The 17,252-nt window shown below is 46.0% G+C and overlaps 1 protein-coding gene across 1 annotated transcript in view; it reads left to right on the forward strand.

Annotated features, from left to right (window-relative positions):
• TRPC5 (transient receptor potential cation channel subfamily C member 5) overlaps positions 1–15,944 on the forward strand; it is a 91,713-nt gene extending 75,769 nt beyond the window's left edge. Inside the window, exons 7-10 of the mRNA XM_044682613.1 lie at positions 10,685–10,888; positions 11,039–11,080; positions 13,953–14,042; positions 15,165–15,944. Of these exons, the coding sequence (XP_044538548.1) occupies positions 10,685–10,888; positions 11,039–11,080; positions 13,953–14,042; positions 15,165–15,944 (1,116 nt within the window). The remainder of the gene's footprint in view (positions 1–10,684; positions 10,889–11,038; positions 11,081–13,952; positions 14,043–15,164) is intronic.
• The last annotated feature ends 1,308 nt before the right edge of the window (positions 15,945–17,252 follow it).

Below are 17,252 nucleotides of genomic sequence, written 5' to 3' on the forward strand. Positions count from 1 at the left end.
TCTCTGTCTTTGTCTCTCCTCTCTCTCTTTCTCCTTCTCTCTCCCCCTCTCTGTCTTTGTCTCCTCTCTCTCTCTCTCTCTCTCTCTCTCTCTCTCTCTCTCTCTCTCTCTCTTTCTCTCCCTCTCCCTCTCTCTCTCTCTGCTCTCCAATCAATGATGATTCACCTATAAAACAAGGCTCTGAGACAATTCCGAATCAGAAGCAAAAGCCCCAGTACCTGATGACAGAAGATCAGAACCCTCGAATTGCCGGGAATATTAGAACCGGGGGACAAAGGCCAGATTGTCAGAGTCTGTCACGAGAACCCCAGGATTAACTCAGCCAAAGAAACGGCCCCAAACCCAACTCTTGCAAGCCATAAAGAAAATACTGGAAGGAGGGGGAAACGCAGCTCGCTAACCCAGGAACGCCAGCCAGAACTGCTCAGGAATTACCTGCCGTCCAAGAAGAAGGTTAGGGTTAAAGCTCTGCCCAATGCCTGGCGTCTTGGTAGAGGGCAGAACCCAGAATCCTTCAGCTCCTCGCCCCACGCTGCCTCGGCTGCTCTGCTGGTTTCAGTTTCAGGGAGCAAGAGAAGCCCCTCACAGGGTAAGCTTATCAACTCTAATTTGGCCCCTTCCTTTGGACACTACCTGCCTCAGCCTCCTTTCCCCTCTGATTGGAGGCTGGAGCACCAAGCTCCTCCCAATGCCTTCCTTGAATTTTCAGTCCATGCTACACTGCAGCTGCTACTCTGCCTGGCTTTGAATTCCCCAAGGTGCCTGGTACCCGCTGGGCTCCCCCTACCCCCACCTTCCCGATTTCTTTTCTGGGTTGTCCCCCCCCCCCATTAGATTGTAAGCTCCTTGAGGGCAGGGTCCGTTTTTTTTTTTTTAATTTTTTTAATAACCCTTGTACTTCGGTGTATTGTCTCATAGGTGGAAGAGTGGTAAGGGTGGGCAATGGGGGTCAAGTGACTTGCCCAGGGTCACACAGCTGGGAAGTGGCTGAGGCCGGGTTTGAACCTAGGACCTCCCGTCTCTAGGCCTGACTCTCACTCCACTGAGCTACCCAGCTGCCCCAGGGTCCGTTTTTAAAAAAAATTCATTGTATCCCCAGTTTAGCCTGGCACACAGTAAGTGCTTAATAAATGTTGATTGGACCAGGTGGAATAATTGCAATGTGATATTCGTAAAGACAAAAGAAAATGACCCGCGACATGCAATAACATCCTACAAAGCTGAACACAATCCTCCGGGGCAAAAATGGAACTTTTAACCAAACCTACAAGATTTCCTTATAAACCAGGCATAGACAGAGCATTTGAAATGCCAGCCTTACAGGCAAAAAGGACTTTAAAAAGGGCAGCAGAAAGAAGGACCTTGTGAAGCGTCTGTGAGCCAAATATGATTCCCAAAAGGAGGAGGGAAAGGGGAGAACAAACACCAACAAATGGCTCCTGATGATAAAAATATTTTTAAAACTAAACTATTAATACAGATACAGCCTGCGATATAGCCAAAGCTCTGACCAAATGGGATTCCTACCAGGAATGCAAAAACGGTTCGACTTTAGCCAAACAAGCAGCATGATAGACAAGCAGGATAAAGTGTATTAGATACAGAGAAAACCTTTGACAAAATATGTGGCCAAAAGCCTGAAAATGAGTTGAGGAAAAGGAACTTTCCCAAATGTGATTTCTAAAAATCTCACCCTAATGGGAAGAAGCCATCCGGAGGCTCCACGAAGCTTCCTGGTGAGTTGGACACTCAGAAAGGGGAACCGAGGACTGAGGGAAAATGGGTTCTGGGCTAAGGACTAATGGAGAGAGACCAGAAGGTGAGAATAAAGGCACAGAGACATACAAAGTTCTGGCATAAGGTAGACAGACAGTGAGTAAGCTCTGATGGTCAAGAGCTTCCATGGTTAGGAGCTTCATCCTCAACTGCCATTTCGCTACTGTTATTGGGGTTAAACAGTATGGGGGGGAAAGGGAGAGCTAAGTGGTCTGATACACTAACACTATGAGGTGACCATCTGCTGATTCTAAGACAATACCCAGATTAGGAGTGCAATATGGCCCAGGGCATCTGTGGTTGTCTGATAGACATATTAATTGATTATTGTAGGTAAAATAAGGAGACTGAGGTAACTGACCAGTCTTCAAGAGTGTAGCCTAAGGGAAGGGCTAGGAATCTGGCCAGGTTGGGGTTCAATTGAACTCAGGGTTACAGAAATCAATCCTGAGCCATACAGGAGTCAGTTTTTGAGCTCCCTTCAAATGATATCACAAGTAATGTATACCTGGATTGCTACATGTGAAGACCTGGTATTGTTCGCAAAGAAGGAATCCTGGGATCTTTCCCAATATGACCAGAGGGAAAGAATAGATGCTCTCTATAGTGACAAGAAAAAGAAACTGAGGGAATAAGTATGAGAAAAGAGGAGACAAAATTAACTTCACCTGCAGATGTTCCGGTGGAATGTTTACTTGGAGGACCTAAAGATTCAACATAAAAATTGGCTGAGACAATAGATTCTGTAAAGTAGGATTCAAAATGAATTCCCATAATCCACCCGCTTTCTCTGCACAGAATTAACAGAACAAAGAGGAAGAGATAAGAAAGGAAACTTCACTGAAGGTAGCAATAAATTATATTAATTTTCTGGGAATTAATCTACTGAGAAACACCTGGGACTTATAGAAATACAACTACAAAACAATTCTTAGCTAAGTAATTGGAGGGATATACTCAGGGCTCGTGACTGGGCTGTGACAACATGGGGGAAAGAATGATAGAACAAAGATGATGCTATAGATTTGGGACTGAACGTACCAAATTGCCAAATGGATGCTTTAGGCAAATTAATGAAGTTCCTTGGATAAAAAAATAAAGAATGTAAATGCTGCTATTAAATATCAAATGTTACATTTATTGCCAAAAGTAGCTGGTAAAAGATGGGGAAAATGTCACAGTGGACCAGTAGGAGAAACTTTCCCTGATACTATAAGATACAGATACAACAAAGAGTATCAGGAGAGGGAATTCCCTCACCTGGGAGCTCCCTAGACCAACAAAACCTCAAGGCCCGGCCTTAACCGTTTTAGATCTTTTGAATAAATTTGCTGTATGACTTTCCTTCCTCTGCAGAGGAGAACAGCAAAGGCAACAGGCGGAGAACGCTGTTGTTGGACTTTGTGGATGTATTGGATGCTGTTTTTGAATTTCTTTTCCTTTGTCCTATTTTTCAAAATATTTGTTAAAGGAGATGGCTCTATAAGTAAGAGATCGGAACGTACAATAGTGATGACAACAGCTAAAACCCCCGCCTGCCCTTCACCTTGGCTGGGAGGGAGCAAACTGGTCAGAAATTCAGAAATAGCTAAGAATGCAAAAGGCAGAAAATTCCAGGCAGACAGCAATTGCATGGATGAGAAAAAAAAGAGAGAGGGGAGATAGAAACAGAAAGAGGAAAGAGAGAGATGGAGAGAAGAGACAGGGAGGAGAGAGAGCTACAGCTAGAGAGAATGGGGGTAGAGACAGGAGAGATACAGAGGGAAGACAGAGTGGGGAGAAGAGAGAAAACAGTGATAGAATGGAAAGGAGAGGAGGAGAGGGGAGAGGAAACAAACAGAGATGAAAAGAAAGGAGAGAGAAGATAGAACTTTCTCTCTCTAACCTTTCTACCTCTCCTTTATTTGAAACTGTTACTTTCTGTCTTAATAACAATTCTAAAACAGAAGGGCAAGTGGTAGGCAAATGAGATTAAGTTTCCCAGGCTCAAATATCTGGGAAGTGTCGGAGGCCAGACTGGAACCCAGGTCCGGGCTCTACCCACTGTCTCACCTGGCTGCCCCCTTCTCTCTACCTCTCCTCTATCTCCTCTACAGAGAGAGGAGACATAATGAAGAGATGTCAAGAGAGAAAAGAGGAGAGACAGAGATAAAAAGGAAAAGCGAGCAAAGATGGAGAGATCCAGAAGAGACGGGGAGGCGAGGAGCATAGAGTTAGAGCTTTCCTTTCTACTGAGCCTCTTCCTTCTTTATTTACTTGACACCCTTCCTTTCTGTCTTAGTAAGGGCAAATGGTAGACAAGTGGGGTTTAATGACTTGCTCAGGCTCAAATAGATATTTGAGAAGTGTCTGAGGCCAAATTGGATGCCATGTCTGTGCTCTACCCACTGTACCACCTAGCTGTCCCCCACCCCACTTTCTCCACCTCTCCTCTCTTCCTCTGTCTCTCCTCTCTATATCTCCATCTCTCTTCTGTCTCGAAAGGGGAGAGCCAGAGAGAGGGCAGATAGAGAAAGAGATTGAATTAAAGAGAAAAGAGGGAGAAGGAGAGGGAGAGAGAGGAGAAAAGAAAAGGGGGAGAAGAGGAGGAAGACAAAAAAGAGGAGACAGTAGAGGAGACATAGAAAAGAGAGATAAAAAGGAGAGAAGAGATTGGAGAAGACAGGGCAGATGGATTGATAAATGGTCAAAGGATATGAACTGGCAGTTTTCGGATGAAGAAATTAAAACTATCTACAATCATATGAGGAAATGCTCATTAAAACAACTCTGAGCTACCCCCTCCCACCTATCACAGTGACTAATATAACCAAAAAGGAAAATGAAAAATGCTGGAGAGGATGTGGGAAAATCGGGACACTCACTAATGCACTCTGGTGGAACTGTGAACAGATACAAAAATTCTGGAGGGCAACACGGAATTGTGCTCAAAGGGTCCTAAAACTCTGCATACTCTTTGACCCAGCAATAGCACTACTAGATCTGTATCGGAAGTAGATCAGAGATGGGGGGGAAAGGACCTACTGCTACAAAAATAGTTTTAGCAGCTCTTTTTGGAGAGACAGGAGACAGAGAGGAGAACGGAAGGCAGAACAAACGAGTCACAGGGGAGAGGAGAGAGACAGAGATAGGAGAGAGGAGAAGGGAAAGGAGGAGAGGAGAAAGAAAAGGGAAACAGGAGTGGAGAAAAGTAGAGGAACAAAAGGAAGAGGGCGGGCATTGAGAAACAGGGGGTTTCAAAGAGTCAGTTCCTGTTCAGGGGACCTGAGCTGATCCTCTTAAAGGAATTACTGGACGCTGTCACTCTAGTGCCACTGGCCCAGCTCCAAAGAGAACATCCTTTCCTTTCCTCTCTCGTCTCTGTCTCTCTCTCTGTATCTCAGAGGGAGCCACAGACTCTCCCTATTTCTCATCCATGTAGTTGCTGTCTTCCTGGGATTTTCTGCCTTTTGCATTCTTAGCTATTTCTGAATTTCTGACCAGTTTGCTCCCTCCCAGTCAAGTCAAAGGACAGCCAAGGGTTTCTCACTTCTTCTTATGGGCGTTTCTGCCCCACCTTCCTCTCTGCCACATGGAACTTTGGGCAGTGCAACAGGTTCCTGTACCCAGTGCCATCAGAGGGTCCCCTGTGATCCCTTTCTGATGCCTCTACCGGATCTGGGCTGAAAACTATCTAAACTGCTCCTGCTGTTGCTGTGGCAGCTACCTCAGAGCCCCATTGCTGGCTTTGCCAGCTGTGTGTCCTCTGGGCCAGCCCACAGCCCAGCAGTACAGAGCGCTCCTGAAGACCTCCTAAGCCATCATAGTAGTGGGAAAATGTCTCACCCCAAATTTGTGGTGTTTCTGCCACTCCAGAATTACATTTTAGACATTATTTGAAAGTTATGTGCAGGGAAATGTTGGGATAATTCCACTGATAAGTTAAAGCATGCATGACATGGTTTTACATATGCATGTATGTGTGCATACATATATAGTCAAATGATGCTTTTTCTAGTGCAGAGTGGTGAGGGAGGGCTGGAGATACCTTGTAACTTTAATGTGGCAGAAAATAATTTTTCTTAAAAAGAAAGACTTAAGAAATAGAGAAGTAAATGGTCAATTTCAGTTATGTAAAATTGCAAAGGTTTTACACAAACAAAATCAATGCAGCAAGAATTAGAAAACAAGCCTATCTTCTAGGCTTTATAGAGACTTGATACAAGTATTAAGAACAAGAGCCATTCCTTCAAATACAAGTGGCCAAAGCAAGTAGCTGAGCAGGCAGTTCTCAAAAGATGAACTACAAGCTACCTCCAACCTTGTTAAGGAATTCTCTAAATTGCTAATAATAAGACAAATGTACATTAAAACCACTAAGCTTTTACCTTATACTGATCAGACTGACAAAGATGACAAAGGATGAAAATTGTGAATGTTGGGAAGACAGGCTCACTACTAAACAGAAATTAAAGAACAGTTGACTAGTAATATTTGAATATAATGCTATATTGATGCAGTTTAAGAAATTATGAACATGTAAATGCTCATTTCCTTTCCCTTCCCCAGGACCTAGCATAGTACCAGGCACATAGTAGGTTCTTGATAAATTCTTGATTGACTAATATAAAGGGAAATCATTTTACAAGACCTGACAACTCTGACCAATGAGCCATGATTTCATCAGACTGCTGGAGAAGTATGCCTCCACCCCTGATCACAGATGTCATGGCTGGAGGTACAAAATGAGGCAGTTTTCAGAGGTCACAGTGTTAATAGACTTGATGTTTCTCTTAGAAAAAAGGTGAAACAGATGGAGAAAAGAGATAAAACAAAAAGAAAGCAGAAGAGGGAAAGAGAAAAAAGGGAAACTTTTTCATTTAGAGGAAAAAGAAAATGAGAGAGATATGAAAGAAAACGACTATTTCTGTTTCTCATTGAGAAAGAGTAAGAAACAGAAGAAGCATGAGGAAAGGGGAAGAAAAGAAAAAAATTAAGATGTGAGAGCAAAATCCAGGATGGGAGAAAGAGAGAGGACAAAACTAGATTCTCTAGTGAAGTCCTGTGTCCAGTCCAAAGTCCAGAATCCTGGCTAGAATATGGGAAGGGCAAGACCAGTAGATGGTGTTACTCGCCCATCCTCATTTTTACCCAGGATTCTGTCCTTTCCATTAACCCACTGAGTTTGCCACAATATGGAAAGATGTGTCCACCCCACAACTGCCTTCAAAGATAGTCTCTTACTAAAGTTTCTGCCTCTTCTGGCTCAACAGTCCCTGCTTGCAGCCCAGAGGACTCTCCTTCTTGAGAAGATCCTTGATCTAGAACTGGGAGAACCTCTAGAGCTTTGGTGGGGGCCCACATACAGCTAAAGCCTTTGGTAAATCAGCCACCCGAATCCAGCTTTGGTAAAGGACCTGCTCCCAGTCTCATCTGAGTGTTGGGTCCAGGATCCATGTGTCAGTCTGGTAAAGTGTATGAATCCCTTCTCAGAATAAATGTTATTAAATGTTAAATAATGTTTAAATCAAATGCAGGCATACAAAGGAAAGGTTTTGATGTTAGAGGATCCTCTTGCAAATATGAGTAACATAGAAATAGGTTGTGAGCAAGGATACATGTATAACCCAGTGGAATTGCTTGTCAGCTCCAGGAGAGGGAGGGGAAAATCATGAATCATGTAACCATGGACAAATATTCTAAATAAATTAAAAATAAAAACAATACCATGACTATATTATACATATACATATATATATATACATATATATAGTTATCTTGGTAGTTTCCAAAACAAGTTCACAAGGGCAGCTACATGGTTCGGTGGTTAGAGCCAGGTCTACAGATGGAAGGTCCTGGGTTCAAATCTTCCCTCAGACACTACTTCCTAATTGTGTGACCCTCGGCAGGTCATTTAGCACCCCACTACCCCTTCTTGTTCTGCCTTAGAACCAATACTTAATACCGGTTCTAAGACAGAAGGTAAGCATTTAAAACAAACCAAAAAAAAAAAAAAACAAGTTCATGGACTCCAGGTTCAGAACTGCAGAAAGTCTAGGTTCACTCTTGGTCCAAGCTTTACTGACTCTCCTCCAGCACTCTATGAAGTTTACCCTGACAGTAGAGAGAGCACTGATCTTGGAATCAAGGAGACGCTTCTGCATGAGTTCAAATCCAGCCTTAGACACATACTAGCAGTGTGGCCCTGGTCAAGTCACTTACTTAACCCTGTTTGCTTTCAATTCCTCATCTGTCAAATGAACTGGAGAAGGAAATGGCAAACCACTCCCCTGTCTTTGCCAAGAAACCCCTCAATGGGGTCATGAAATGGGGACACGACTGAAAAACAAACAAGAAAAAAGTTTTGGTCCTATTTGGCAGCCCCCAGACTCAGCTCTTTTCTCCTAGGCTCAATTTCCTCTTTTCTCCTTGCCTTCGAGAGCAGCCCAGATGGATGGGGCTTCTTTGAATTCGACTGATTTCTTAGCTCAGTTACCTGGCACTCCCTTAGGAAAAACAGGAAGGAAGGCTCTATTGTTGACGCCACCTGCCATGAAATGCTCCATCATGAAATATTCCTACTCAGAAGGCAGAAGCAGAAGCTCAGGCACAGGAGAGGAGGAGGAAGGACGCCTAGACATAACTCAACACAAGCCCTGTCTCGACATGGGCCTTGCTGCCCCGTCCCACCCTGTACCACAGTTGCTGAGTGACACTTCCCCTTCCCCAAAGGGTAGATTGAAAGATTGGGATCAAAGTTAGCCTGAAACACTCCCCTGACAATCTGAAGGGACAGAGGATTAAGTCCAGGGCTCGCAGACAGTCTGGGCACTGTGGAGCCAGGTGCCAGGCTTCGGCACAAGAGAGCAGGTCACGTCATGTACGGTGCCACTTTTTTGTGGTAAAGTCCCCCTCCAGAATTCTCAGCTGCCCATGACTATGACAATTCAGAAAGGAGCAAAATCTAAAAGGAATTCCTTCACCAGGAACAAATGCCCCAGCACTGATCACCCCAGTGGGGCCTAGTGTACCCTGCAAACAGAGGTCTCTCCCTGAGTGCTGACATGCCAAAACAATAAGCTTGTTGGGGGAAAACCCGGATGGTCTCCATAGTCTAGAAGCTGCATGACTGCATGAAAGACATTGTCTCTGGCTGGCTGGCTTTTTCTGTGTGTAAAAGAGAGATCAAATGCCCAGAAGCACTTGCTTTTTGTACTGGAGCTAGATAGCCATATCACATTCAGGGCACACTTATTAGGCATGGTCCTTCCTTTAGGATGCAGGAACTCACTGGACAGAATCCAGCCTCTGACAATTATTAACCTCGTGTTCCTGGGGAAATCATCTCACCTTCCTGTGCCTCAGTTTGCTAATCTGGTCCTTGTGAGGGTCAGGTGAGATAACGAGTGACAGGAAGCACTTTGCTAACCCCTATCAATCTGAGCCATTATGATGGTGCCTGACTGTGACCCCTGGAATCCTGAGACTTTCTGGAGGAGGTAGAGTTGGTCCCAAATCTGAAATGAGGAAGAAAGCAATTGGCCCAAAATGGCTTTGATTTCTCCTCTTCCCCATCCCACTCCTTCACTATCTTGGGAGACAATAGCCCGAGAGACAATTCCAGTATGGATGGTAGGCTGGGACAGATGCCCAGTGGAATGCCAACACATGATTGGGGTTCTGCCTACTTTGGGGTGTCGATGTGGAATGTAGAGACCCCAAACTTGTGGCCTAGTGAGATCTGATGAACCCCAAGTTTTAGAAATAGCTTGTAGGCTGGAGACCCCCAAAGCTTGTGCTTGTTCCCTGTTCCCATGAGAATCCACCCTGAAGGGAATCCCAGACTGGCAGTTGCAGACTGAATGAGGGAGCCCGGGGTAAATGCGAAACATCCTTTTGTCTTGGGTGGTCTTCCCCATTTGTATCAGAGACCCTTTCCCAGGAAGGCACACCTGGGCAAGGACCAGCCTTTAGTATCCATTGGAAGCAGCCCCTTCCCTGACACCACAGCCTCTGGCTAGGATTCCTTTCCCAAGCTCGAGTGTATCCTGTCCTATGATCATGTCAATCATCTGGATCTTTCCAAATGGCATATAAGTTCCCCAATTTCCTTTGTTCCTGGGAGTCGTCATCTAGCTCAGTGACACTCCCAGGGGGTCAGGGAGCAGAGCAAGCAGAGTTCAATCCTCGACTCTGCATAAGGCACGTGGCGCGTGGCGTGGCTCGGAGTGGAGGCCTAGTCAGCCCTGCTCCCCCTTTCCCTTAATTAGAGTGGCTTTTCTGACTATTTCATAGTTCTGTGTTGTTTTTTCTAAGTTAACAGGGGTAAAATGCACAAATACGATCTCCAGCTAATGCGCTCCTTGTCTCTTGACCAAGCCAGCCGTTCCACGTGGCCCATCAAATGTGCCACTTTCTCAAAATATTGAAATGCCCAAGAAACTAATTAAAATGGGCAGAGCCAAATTCTAAAAGACAGACCCTTGGCAAGTGAAGAGACCGAGTCCAATTGAGGCCAGGGGGAGAAAAAGGAGGCGCGGGGGGGGGGGGGTCACACTGCATCTTCTCCCTTCTCTGCATAAGTTGCCTGAGATTCTGGGAGATTTAACTTAGTCAGTCTCCATATGTGGAACACTAACTTGTTCCATTTCATGGATCCCACATGGATTTTGGCACCCGGAATGTTACAGGAGAAAGAAGACTGGCAGCTTTGGAGTGCTATCTCACTATCGTGGGTGGGCCACCTAACTTCCTTGGGCCTCCTATAAAATGCACGAGGTGGACCAGAAGGTGACTGAAATCACTGAGTTCTAGATCTACGGTCTTAGGGTCCTGTGATTGTGTAGCTGGTGACACGTGCCCTGGTCTGATAGAAAGTGGTGCCATCTCCCCAACCACTGGGCTTCTCTCTCTCTCTCCCCCCACACAGGATCATGCCGACATTGAGTGGAAATTTGCCCGGACCAAGCTCTGGATGAGTTACTTTGATGAAGGGGCCACCTTACCGCCTCCCTTCAACATCATCCCGAGCCCCAAGTCCTTCTGGTACCTCGGCCATTGGTTCCACAGGCATATTTACCCCAAGCGGGATTCGGCAGATGGACGGAAGCATGGGAACCTGAAAATGTTCACTGTAAGGCTGCTCTTTTTGGGGGGTGGGGGTACTTGCATGAAATCAGGCTCTGTGGTGACAGTAAGACTCTCCTCGGCCTTGGGGAAGAACCTGGCAATGTCGGGGGGAAGGGGCTGCTGGCGTAATGCTCATGTTCATTTGTGATTCTAGGAACGCCATGCTGACAGCCTGATTCAAAATCAGAATTACCAGGTAAGGCCCTATAACGTCTGGCAGCGTGACAAGAACTCCTGAGCAGCTCCCGCAGGTTGTGGGCTCATCTTGGGCTCCCAGTGGACCGGCCAGCTGGGGACCTCTTCTGGTTGGGCACTTTCAAACTGACTTCTCTATGGGTCAATGAAAATGGAATGCGTGGAGAATTTGAGCACTTGAGGGAGGATAGGGCTTCTCCCATTGTATGTGGGTGCCCAGACCAGAGTAAGCATTGACTGACCTTGCTAGGGTGATCTAGGTGACACTACCCTGGGTCAGAAGGCAGGGGGATGGATGGGTGGAGGCATCTGTTCAACAGTTATGAAGCACTCTCTGGGCTCAGCATCCAGCATGGGAGCTGGGGTGGGGAGGGGAAGGGAAGAAGCAACACCCAATTCAGCTGAGACATTCTCCCTGCATGCTGTAGGAAACGAGCACTGGCAGCTCTGAAGAGTAGAAGAGGAGCTTGGGATTTAGTCAGCGAACCGGGTTCAAAGGCCAATTTGGCCACTTGCTGCCTGTGGACCCTCTGGAAAAATCCCTCCTCTTCCCCTCCCTGAGACTCAATTCCTTTTATGAAATAAGAGGGTGGAACTATAAGCTCTAAATCCAGCAACCCACAACAATCCGGTTCAATCCAACAAACTTTGAAGGGTTCAAGGCACCCTACTAGACAGTAAGCATACAGAACCCAAAAGAAAATATTCTCCCACAGTCTCTGCCCAGGGCTTTTTCCCCCAGAGCCTTTTGCTCCCTCCCCTGCCCAGCAACAATTCCCCAGGATTCTTGGGCTAGGTAAGACCAAGGAACCCTCCCAGCCACCAGCCCACCAGGACTTCATCAACTCTCACTCAGGGCCTGCAATGCCCCAAACTACTAGGATCCATTGACAATGCTCTTAGACTTGAAGCCCTCTAGACCTTCCCTGGTCAAGTGTACTGGACAGCAGTAGAGCTAAGTGCCACGGGAGACACATTTGAGTTGAACTTGAAAAAGGTGAGTAACTTTTCCTCAGGGGGAAGGAAATTAACTTTACAAGCTGCTTTAGGGATCCTTGTCTGCAGCCGGGAAAGGAAGAGACACTCGATACTCTTTGCGGAGTCCTCACTCACCTATGTGACGGGTACAGCTAAGACATAATGGATTTCTGCTGAATTCCTGGTGAATTTTTTTTTAACATTTCCAACAGTTTATTTAGAATATTTTTCCATGATTCCATGATTCATGATTCCCCCCCTCTTATCCCCCCTCCCAAAGTCGACAAGCAGTTCCACTGGGTTACACGTGTATCATTGTTCAAAACCTACTTCCATGTTATTCATATTTGTCGTAGAGTGATCTTTTAACATCAAAACCCTAATCATATCACTAATGAACTACGTGATTGATCATATGTTTTTCTTCTGGTTTCTACTCCCCAGTTCTTTCTCTGGATGTGGCTAGTTTTCTTTCTCATAAGTCCCTCAGGGTTGTCCTGGATCAGTGTATTGCTGCTAGTAGAGAAGTCTATTATATTCGATTGTGCCACAGTGTATCCGTCTCTGTGTACAATGTTCTCCTGGTTCTGCTCATTTTGCTCTGCATCAATTCCTGGAGGTCTTTCCAGTTCACATGGAATTCCTCCAGTTTATTATTCCTTTCAGCACAATAGTATTCCATCACCAGCAGATACCAATTTGTTCAGCCATTCCCTAATTGAAGGGCATACCCTCATTTTCCAGTTTTTTGCCACCAAAAAAAACGTGGCTATAAATATTTTCATACAAGTCTGTTTATCTATGATCTCTTTGGGGTACAAACCCAACAATGGTATGGCTGGATCAAAGGGCAGGCATTCTTTTATAACCCTTTGGGCATAGTTCCAAATTGTCAGCCAGAATGGTTGGATCAGTTCACAACTCCACCAGCAATGCTTTAATGTCCCAATTTGGCCACATCCCCTCCAACATTCATTACTCTCCCCTGCTATCATTTTAGCCAATCTGCTAGGTGTGAGGTGATACCTCAGAGTTGTTTTGATTTGCATTTCTCTAATTATTAGAGATTTAGAACACTTTCTCATGTGCTTATTGATAGCTTTGATTTCTTTATCTCAAAATTGCCTATTCATGTCCCTTGCCCATTTATCCATTGGGGAATGGCTTGATTTTTTATACAATTGATTTAGCTCCTTGTATATTTGAGTAATTAGACCCCTGTCAAGAGTTTTTTGTTATAAAGATTTTTTCCCAATTTGTTGTTTCCCTTATGATTTTGGTTGCATTGTTTTTGTTTGTACAAAAGCTTTTTAATTTAATATAATCAAAATCATTTATTTTACATTTTGTAATTTTTCTCTAACTCTTGCTTGGTTTTAAAATCTTTCCTTTTCCGGAGATCTGATAAGTATACTATTCTGTGTTCACTTAATTTATTTATAGTTTCCCTCTTTATATTCAGGTCATTCACCCATTCTGAATTTGTCTTGGTGTAGGGTGTGAGATGTTGATCTAGACCTAATCTCTCCCATATTGTTTTCCAATTTTCCCAGCAGTTTTTGTCAAATAGTGGATTTTTGTCCCAAAAGTTGGGCTCTTTGGGTTTATCATACACTGTCTTTGTCACTTACCGCAAGGCTGTTCCACTGATCATTTTCTAATTTTTTGCCACCACAAAAAGAGCATGGCTATAAATATTTTTGTACAAGTCTTTTTTCCTTATTATCTATTTGGGGTACAAAACCAACAGTGGTATGGCTGGGTCAAAGGGTAGGCATTCTTTTAAAGCCCTTCAAGCATAGTTTCTTAGTAAACTTCTATGGCAGAGACTCCCAGGAGGAGATCTAGCTAAGCAAGAGGAAGGAAGTGAGTGCAGTTTCTGCTTTATGTTCCAGGAAGTGATCCGGAATTTGGTCAAAAGATACGTTGCGGCCATGATCAGAAGCTCCAAAACAAATGAGGGGCTAACAGAAGAAAACTTTAAGGTAAGTGAGGCCTAAAAATAACTGTCCTCACCTCCTGAGGAGCCCAACTTATTCCTCTATATTCTGAGCTGTGCTTGTAAGTTTGGACCCGTCTGTACAGCAAAACACAGCTAGAATCCTCAGTGTCTCAGAAACATCTATGGTCCAGCAGCGAGTGAGGGACATTTGTCCAATACCATCCTCACTCCATTCTGCCCCCAAAACACGCTTCACCACCCATCACATTCTTCCATTAACGATTGATTCCTTTGAGTGTTGAATGCATTTCTGTCTTCATGAGTCCCTTTTGAAAGACATATACCTCTAGGAAGGGAACATAGCCATAAGCTAACACCTTAGTGGAGACCAAGGGTAGAGTTAGACACCAGAAAGGAAAAAAGGACGACTGGTAAGGGATGGAGAAAGGCACCAAAGGCCAATTTTCCAATTTCGCAATGCTACTAAGGGCCCACCCCGTACTCAGAATGACCAAGCTCATAAGACTCCTTAGGGCAGTGATGGCAAACATATGACACAGGTGCCAAAGATGGCATACTGAGAGCTCTCTGGGGGGGCAACATGCTCCAGCCTCTCCCCCACCTCAAGAGTTCGTTACTAGAAAGGCAGAGGGACTTGGGAGGAACTGCTCCACTGTGCCTGAGGACATTGTTTCACATCCCCTGCCCCTCTGCCCAGCAGCCCAATGGGAGTGCATAGTGGGTAAGGTGGGCAGCTCACCGGCAGCAGAGCTGGAGGGGAGCAAGAGCACTCAGGCCTCTCCCCATCCCTCCTATACACTCACTGAGAAAATTCCTCACTTCACCCACCCCTCCAGTCAGCAGCCCAATGGAAGCGCTTCCTCCCTCCCCTGTCTAGGGTAAGGAAGGGGCTGGGGGGAGATGGTAAGATGGGGGTGGGCCCAGCACTCGGTCTAAGTGGGGGAGTGGCACTCCATCTCTCAAAGGTTTGCCATCACTGCAGTTGGGGATTTCTACGGTTTTGGTGTCAAATCTATTTCTGACATTTCCTAGCTGTGTCCCTGGGCCAATTTTTTCCCCTTTCCAAGATAGCTTCTTCCCCTATAAAATGAAGGCACTGCCTACCAAAAGGCTCAACAAATGTCAACTCTTCTTACCACCGTAGGAATTAAAGCAGGACATCTCCAGCTTTCGTTATGAGGTTCTTGACCTGTTGGGCAATCGCAAACCTCAACGGAGGAGCTTTTCCACGAGCAGCACTGAAATCTCCCAGAAGGATGATGCTAATGATGGTAGTGGTGGGGAAAAGGCCAAATCCAAGAGTGTCTCTTTCAATCTAACTGGCAAGAAAAAAGACTGCAACGTGTCAACCCTGATCAAGACCGTGTCCAAGATGGATGTTGGTGGTGCAACTGCCGCCCCGACTACTCCTCAAGTTAAGCCGAAAACCAGTGGGTCAACTAAGCACTCCTTCATGAGCAATCCACTGCAGAAACTGTCAAGCTCCAAGAAAGAGTCTTTCAAGAGACTGGGTCTCTTGTTCTCCAAGATGAATGGGCATCTGGCCGAGCCCAGCGCCGAGCCGATGTACACGATCTCGGACGGAATCATTCAGCCTCACTACATGTGGCAAGACATCAGATATTCCCATATGGATCCAGAGAGGGGAGAGGCTAGTTGCTCAAAAAGCGAGAGCAACCTCGCAGAGGCGGACTTTGGTGGGGGCGCATGTGCCCCCAGCCCAAGTGCGAGGGCTGCTGGGCAGAGTGGTGAATGCCCTCTTGCAGCCTCCAGTTCTCTCCACTGTGCTTCTAGCATCTGCACATCCAACTCCAAACTGATTGACTCCACAGAGGATGTGTTTGACTCGTGGGGGGAGGCTTGCGATTTGCTTATGAACCAATGGAAGGATGGACAGGAAGAGCATGTTACAACTCGGCTTTGAGCTAAGCCCATGACACCTGCCCTAGAAGTGGGCAGGCTGTTTGTCTTTCTTGGCTAGAGAGGGTGGGGTGGGGAAGGGGGCTCTGAATCATAACTCCCTCGAGGCCCCAAGAAGTCCAAATGGCACACATCCACCTGCTTTCATGTCCACCCACTCAGCTTTCCCTATAGCTTCGACAATGTTTGATGAATTGGGTTTTTTTTTGCCATTTTCTATCTATAGATACTGGACTCGTCTTTGTTATAACTGAAGGGGTTCACTAAGGAGCCCCAGAGCTTAGGGGTCGGGTCATCTGCCCTTTCAAACCCTTTGCTCTGTGTTTCTTGCCCTTGTGTTCTCTGGATTTCCTTCCCTCTCTTCCTCTTTCCTCCTCTCGCCTCAAAAACTTCCTGAGTGAAGTCTCACTAGCCACTGGCTTAGGCTGTCTGACTTGGCTGCTGAGCAGAGCCAGTCACTCACGGGAATGACTGCCAAGAACGCGGGGTCAGCAGCTTCCCTGGCAGAGTCCCCCAAACACTTATGAAGCCACTGTGGCCGACTCCCCTTTGTCCTCACGAAGATGTGACTTTGCTGAAGTGTTCCAGTGAGCTGAGCCTAGTGATGTCGCAAGTGCTGGACAAGGAGTAGCGATCAGGTGCCGAGGTGGGCAGAGAAGGTCCTCGCATACCCTCTGGATCTGCTGCCATCAGAGCATCCACACTACCAGGCTGACACACGATCACTGCACTTCCTCAAACGGCTGGCATGACGCTTTCCTGTGGGCAGTTTTCAGACTCGATGCAATCAAAAGCTTTTTCCTTTTTCACAGGCTCGGGGAGAGGCGGCGAAGCTTGTCATCGTCATCAGAAAACAATCTTGTCAAGGTGTCGAAATCTAAAAAAGCCCTTCTGGGTCATTGAATTGACTGTTTCCTGGATAGAGACGAAAACGACAGAATCAAAAAAACAAAAACCAGCAACACCAACACCAGGGAATGTGCTTTGGGATCCCAGCCAGGGCAGCTGCAGCTCAACTAGTCCAGGCTACGGTGGGAACGCTTCTTAGATGCCGCTAAAGCTCCGATTGGCTAAGTTAGACACAGAGAACCGCCGTGACACAGTTCCTACTGCCCTGTGCTGTCACGGAAGAAAGCTGTGTAGCTCTCATGCTGATGGCTGGCCACTAGATGAGTGCCGTGTCCAAAGCGGCCAGCATTTCTGAGGTGAGGACCACTGGCTGCTGGTTGGCCGAGTCGCGATAGCCTTGGCCTCAAAGATTTCCTCGGTGTCTCCTCCTTGATCTCTAACATTTGTGGAGGCTCCAGAAACA

The sequence above is a fragment of the Gracilinanus agilis genome, chromosome X (genome assembly GCF_016433145.1).
Source record: "Gracilinanus agilis isolate LMUSP501 chromosome X, AgileGrace, whole genome shotgun sequence".
Classification (NCBI taxonomy): Eukaryota; Metazoa; Chordata; class Mammalia; order Didelphimorphia; family Didelphidae; genus Gracilinanus; species Gracilinanus agilis.